This window comes from Limulus polyphemus, unplaced genomic scaffold (genome assembly GCF_000517525.1).
Source record: "Limulus polyphemus unplaced genomic scaffold, Limulus_polyphemus-2.1.2 Scaffold1080, whole genome shotgun sequence".
NCBI lineage: Eukaryota > Metazoa > Arthropoda > Merostomata > Xiphosura > Limulidae > Limulus > Limulus polyphemus.
In genome coordinates this window covers 215,376-222,140 of record NW_013666690.1, presented here as the reverse complement: position 1 = coordinate 222,140, position 6,765 = coordinate 215,376, and the positions used below count along the sequence as shown (strand labels likewise).

The window sequence follows — 6,765 nt, the reverse complement described above, 5'->3', positions numbered from 1 at the left end:
AAAAAGCCCGAACAACATATATATCAAAACGAAACATTTATTAAATGAAACAGTCTCCATTATTATCGATTATGCTTTTCCATCTTACAATCAGGTTGTTAATACCCTGATTAAAGAAATCACTAGGCTTTGAAGCAAAAAACATGTTCGATGTCCTTTTTAACACCTTCCACATTTGCATAAGTTTTCCCATTAAGATGGTGTTGCAGCGAACGAAAAAGACGGTAATCTGATGGTGCGATATCTGGAGAATATGGTGGGTGGGGGAGAAATTCCCAACCCAACTCCATAATCTTGTGTTGCGTCAAATGTGCCACATGTAGACGTAAATTGTCGTAGAGAAGAACACCTTTCCGATTGACGAGTGAAGGACGTTTCTGATGAAGGGTTTGATTTAAACCATGCTCTGAAGACGCTTGTTGAGTCTAACCCAAGGCAACACAGTCGTGAAATGGCCCTGAAATTGTATGTCTCTCATGAAACATACGTAAACATCTAAGGAATATGGGAAAACTCTATAAAGAAGGTGTTTGGGTGTCTCACGAACTCTCCGATAATCATCGTTTCCAATGTGCAAACGTTGCTTCTGCTCTTCTGGCGCGTAATGCGCGTGAACCATTTTTGGACAGAATTGTCACCGGTGATGAAAAATAGATTCTCTATGCGAATATTAAACGCCAAAAACAATGGCTCAGTCCTAGACAAAAACCACTTGCGACCCCAAAACCTGGACGCCATCCACAGAAAGTGATCCATTACATATGGTGGGACATCAAAGGAGTAATTCATTTCGATCTCCTCAATCCACAGCGAACTGTCAATGCAGAAATCTATAGTCAGCAACTGGAATCCAATATCAATTCCAACATGTGGCCCCTGCCATCACAGTTTTTAAGACTGAAGTCACCTGAATGAAATTTGCGGAACCATCGTTGACACTTATGAACATTCAAAACATTTCCATAAACTTCTTTGATATTCTTTGTGGATGCAGAGGAGTTGTTTCCCTTCTTGTATTCAAACAGCATTACATGCCGAATGTGTGTCTCGTCATGTGCCATCACTATAAGGGATTAGAGTACACTAAACTTTACACATTATATAGGCTACACTAACGTGATTTTTAGGTGGTTTGTTGAACTATTATACGTGATGTAAATTTTTTTGGAGGGGGGTTAATGAAAGTGTTCCAAAACGTGACATTAATTTCTTGATGACCTAATAATGTTATTTGACCATTCTGTGTGTGACTAAGATCAGCAGAAAAACTCAGAACAATGTTAGCTTGTTAAACTACTAAAGATTCCCAGGAATATATCAAAGTTCTGTACACATATTATAAACAAGTCCAAGAAATAAAGCATTAAAACTTTTATCCATAAAGACAGACACACTTTAAAATTATTGTTTTATTACACATTAAAAGAGAGAAACACAAGCTTTATTTTGATCAGAGTCATAGCAAGTTTTATGTAAGCTGGAGTTTATTCTTGGTTATACATGTATAAGACATGTTTCAAAATTTTTGTATTAATTTTGTAAATATTGTGGCAACTGCATAATGTAAGAAATAATTGTTTTTTGTAAAGTGAATAATTATATTTATACAGGTGTTAAACTAACTGAGTTGTATTATTTTGAATGATTAACTTATATATCTTGTTGCTAATATTTTCTTCAAACAATAACATTTAAGTCTTAAGCATTACATGCAATATTTTCTTTATTGTTTATTATTCATCTGTGTAGAAACTTGTGAGTCACAGACTGCAGATATTTCTGTAATTCTTTTTATGTTAATAATGGAGGAAGAATGTATAGAATTTTTGCTTTGCTGCTTTTGTTTTTTGTTTGTTTACAGATTAGTAGACCAAAAGATATTAATACAGGACAGAAAAATACGTTTAAACACATTCATGACACAAAGAAGAGGAAACGTGATACAGCAAGGCTGTACAATCAGAGGGAGGTAAAAAAATTTTTAGTGTCTCAAAGCAAGATTTTATAAATTTCCCAACCTAAGAAATGTTAGAAATATTAAAGTAAATTGTATACATTTTCTAAGCTAAAACTAGATACTATTTGGTAAGCTTGTTCTAAGTTTCATGTAGTTTAATTGAGTATATTCACTATGACAAGGTCAGTTAAAAAAGTCAAGGAATATGATTGACATCCCTTCTAGTCCAGAAATGGTTAAATGTCCACCTCTTGAATATAATATTTCTGATTTGTTTACTTACCTCTTCTTACAGTTACAGCTATTCTCAATTTGACTGCTCTCTATTGTGCAATTTTTTGGTCGCCACTAGCCTTGAAACTCCCACCTAATTCTACATGTATAGCACGTGCTTCAGCTGCTTTATAGCATGCTACTATTCTCCACCAATAGGTGTGCAACCTAATCTTCACTTCTCAATTTAGAAAATATCTTTTCATCTAATTTGCAGTTCATCTCTCCAGGTGGGAACCTTCCCTCTTACTGCTGCCTGGATTTTGGTTCCCGGGTGACAGGTTTTTGTTGGAGATGAATCACCCAGCATAAATCTTCGCATGTGTGTGGGATGGGAACTTCCTCCTACTTTGGACTGGATGTTTCATTCCCAATAGTCTTTGATTTTAGACTGAAATTGACCCTCTACATTTTATTTCTGCTTTTCTGTCTTCATCTGGATGTACATTCATGGGATTTATTACTGCAGGTTGTACTGGATTTGGAACAGAGGCTTATCTTCCTTTTTGGTTCTTAGGCCAGAAGTGATTGGTTGAAGACCCTCCTGCTGCCATGGGCCATTCAAGTAACTCCTGGTGGGACTGGAGTTAACCTCGAGCTTATGGTCCGATTAACCTTAGCCACCCTATACATATTCCTTTGGATTTGGAATTGATATCTTGTTCCAGCCTTTTTGGTGATACAAGACCTATTGACTCCACATGGGCGATGAGTATACCTGGTTCAGATGTGATGCTGTCTCCCATGTGTGTTTCCTCTATAAGGAGGGCACACTCCATGGATGCTCTTCAGCAGAGACTTGCATTCCACCAGCCTTCTGAAAACTCCCACCTAGAGTAACGTATGTCCATGTGAATTTGCACTACTACTGCTACTACATAATGATGTATCATGTACCAAAGCCCTCCACCAATAGGAGTACAACACACTTCCTTACAAAAAAAACTTCCTCTACATTCTCATGCGAGAATCCTCGTTCTTTTCCTCAGCACAATTGTATGAAGAGGTATTCATGTTTACTGAGATCTATGACTTTTCTTGACTATCAAATTTCAATGTGATTGAGTTTAACATACTCAATATGATGTCACAAATCAATGTGAACTGTATGTTTACCAATCTACTAATGTGGATGAAGAGATTTCTCACACAGAATAATTTACTGCCATTTCTGCTGAAGTTCTTTATCTGTGGAAGACGTAACAGCCATCTTTCATTGTGTCCTTATGCAGCCAGGACCCTCTGCTGTCATCCATTCCATTCATTTTCTTTACTGCTTTTTGGGCCTGACATTGAAGAGGACCATTTTGATTGCTTTTTATCACAATTTCCTTGAATACTTCTTTACTTAATAAATATCTTTTGACATTTTCTGCTCACCTTATGAAACCTTCTACCTGTGGTTTCCTTTCTTCTACCTGACTGGTTAACTCCATACCCAGTATTTCCTTCAGTTTTAACTTTGCTCCTGCTGTTCTGTGCCTTGTTTTCCCCATCTTACCAGGTAACACATAGAAGACAAGTTACTGTTTGGATTTTGGTGTATTCCTCCTAAACCCATAACTCATAGTATTTAATGTTTGGACATAGTTTATTACGTCTTAACTTGTACCACATAGAATATAATGTTTAGTCATGGTTACTTACTCTTTACCATGTAAACATAATGTTAATGTTGGTGGCTTACAAATAAAAAAAAAAAAAAATACTTTGCCATTTGTTAAGGAGTGACTGACATACATTTATAAACAAAATATTCTAATCCTCTATTGCTCAGATTTCTCTTTATAGCTATATGAATCAGTTTAATTTATTTATGTTGATTTAAAACTTCATGTCCTTGGTCATTGAAGAAGAATGTGATTTGATATAAAACAGCTTTAAAAGAAATGACCTAAAAAACAAATTACTGTTGATGATCATAATGAAATAGTAAAAGAGAAAATGTAATTTAAACATTTTGTGAATCTTTATTTATATTTTCTTATACAAGGACAAAAATGAAAGTTGCTTACAAATTGTTCTTCTTTAAACAATGAATTTGTGATAACTTTATAAAAAAATAATGTAGATGTGTACATCTTAGGTTGACTACTTTCTATTTTACTATTGTAAGCTTTGAATTCTTCTCAGACTATGTCTTGTTTACTAGTTTCATTTTCTTTGTTTATTGACTTGATTAAAACGTTTAATTTATGAGGTACATTCTTTCCATTTGTGTTTTATAGGCCACCAGATGGCGAGATCATCAAACGGGTCTCAACACTGTCCAATACAGAGTTGTCAGCAAACATAAACTGATGATAGATGAAGCTTCAATGACTGTTATCAATGTTGAGTTGATTTGCAACTACACTGTTACACCTTGGTGTGACCACAAATCTGTAAAGTCCTCCAAGCATAGGAGGTAGCTTAAACTATCAGTTAGGTTTTAGTTATTCATTCTAGTTATTATTCAAGTCAAATCAATACTGTTTTTTCATATTTAAAACAAACAAATACTGTGAATGCTCAGGAAGTATAGTGCAATCTCAGGATTTGGAAATGAATATAAAAGAGTTAAGCCTAAAGTCCTAAAATTGAAGTACAAGAGGTAAACATTTGAAAATTATTTTACACCGTGATTAAAAACACTTTATCAGTATGAATGGATAATTACAAATATGTATGATAAATTCACTTTTTCAAAATCATTTTATACACATTTGTTAGATTTGGACTTTATTGTGTTTGTTTAATGTGTTTTTTAAGTACTCCAACAAATTATAAAAATGGTATAGCATACTTAATTTATGCCCCCCCCCCCCCATGGCACAGTGGTATGTCTGCGGACTTACAATGCTAGAATCTGGGTTTAGATACCTGTGGTGGGCAGAGACCATTGTGTAGCTTTGTGCTTAATTACAAACAAACAAATAAACTTACTTACTTTATTTGTAAAAAAATTGTCAAATAAAAACATAGTGCTGTGGATCAAAACTCAAACTTTTGTAAGCTTACCAGTAATGTCTAACTTTTTATTTTATGTGTCCAGAATACAGTTTTTACTAAGAAATGTTTTTGCTTTATATTTTTGACTGGTTAAATCTAATAATAAAAACAACACTGAATTATTCAGGCTTTGTGTAAACAGATATTTATGGTCATTATTTTTTTAACATAGTCATCATTTTGTTGCATGTATTTTTGTTTTCATATTTATAACTTCCATTGTATTAAAAAAAAAACTAGTTTGTAATAAAATTTGAATGCATATTGTTCTCATAAGTTTACAAAGAATTGAAAAACTTGAATAAGTGAAAATTTTTATGTGAAACATATTTACTCTTGTTGGATAATTCCATATTATGACCAGTTGAGAAAGTTGATAACATAAAATTATATTCAGTGAACCTTTATTTCTCTTTAGTTGTGAAAGACAGCTTGACAATTATTTTGTTTTATGCACATTTTTCTTCACATGTGATAAAATGTGTTACAAACAACAAGAAAGCTAGATACCCTCACAAGCTTTTTTTATGCTATAAATGGGTAGAAAGCTGTGTTTTAAAACAAAAGCTACATTATAAAGGAGGATTTGTCCAGTTTGATATTTCTTCAGGTTTAAGTGTGGATATCTGGAAAATTGAGACTTATAAAACAAATCACAATACCCAAATTCATAAAGGTAACAGTAACAGTTCTGGCTTATATAAATTTTAGTAAATACATATTTTAAAGTTTAGTTTTAAAGTATACGTTATTTTCTCATTTTATGAAATCTTTGATATTAATCATTAAAAAGCCTTCATACATTTTTCAAGTGTGGCACTCGAGTCTTGTTTAATAACAAATAGAACATAAAATTTACTGTTAACAGGATGAAAGGTGCTTAAAAGATTTTTAAAGAAAAAAATCAAGTTTTTTTTTTTATCTAGTAACATAGAAACTTGACTATAGGAATTTATATTTGTTTTTTCTTTTGCATGAAATTCACTAAATGTTCTTAATGATGATATATTTCTTTACAATTTTTTTTTTCATACAGTGTTGAATTTTAGCTTGCGTTTATTAAAAAATAATATACGTTCACTTTTGAGTATGATATTGGGTATCTACCAGGGTTTAAGCTTTTTTAGTCTGACTCCTAGGGTATTAAGAAAATATTTTGATGATTAAATAATTATATACGTGCTTTAGTTTTTTCTGCATTACATTTCTAGAATTTATAAAGTAATTCTTTTACAAGCCATCTACGAGTTTGTTTTTTACTTGCATTGGGAATTTTTGTAATTTTTTTATTGACAAGCTGATATTAAAAGGTGAAAAAATAAAGTGCAAGAAATAAAATTTAAAATATGGGAATTTTGTATAGGTGTAAAAATCACTCATTAATAAGCTGAAGAAATATTTTTTGGAAAGTTTTTTTTTTTTCATAAATCCCCAATTTGTAACAATAAAATAAATATACAATTATTAGTTAGAAGTGTGATTTATTGTTTTCAGAAAGACAAATTATCTTAATCATTAATCACTTTGTAAGAAGGTCTGTTAAC

The 6,765-nt window shown here is 32.4% G+C and overlaps 1 protein-coding gene across 2 annotated transcripts in view; it reads left to right on the top strand.

Annotated features, from left to right (window-relative positions):
- Positions 1-5,782, top strand: part of LOC106462042 (beta-1,4-galactosyltransferase 7-like) — a 47,373-nt gene extending 41,591 nt beyond the window's left edge. For both annotated transcript variants that reach the window (XM_022389165.1, XM_013921915.2), the window contains exons 6-7: positions 1,862-1,969; positions 4,459-5,782. In XM_022389165.1, the coding sequence (XP_022244873.1) occupies positions 1,862-1,969; positions 4,459-4,641 (291 nt within the window). In that variant the 3' untranslated portion in view covers positions 4,642-5,782. The remainder of the gene's footprint in view (positions 1-1,861; positions 1,970-4,458) is intronic.
- The last annotated feature ends 983 nt before the right edge of the window (positions 5,783-6,765 follow it).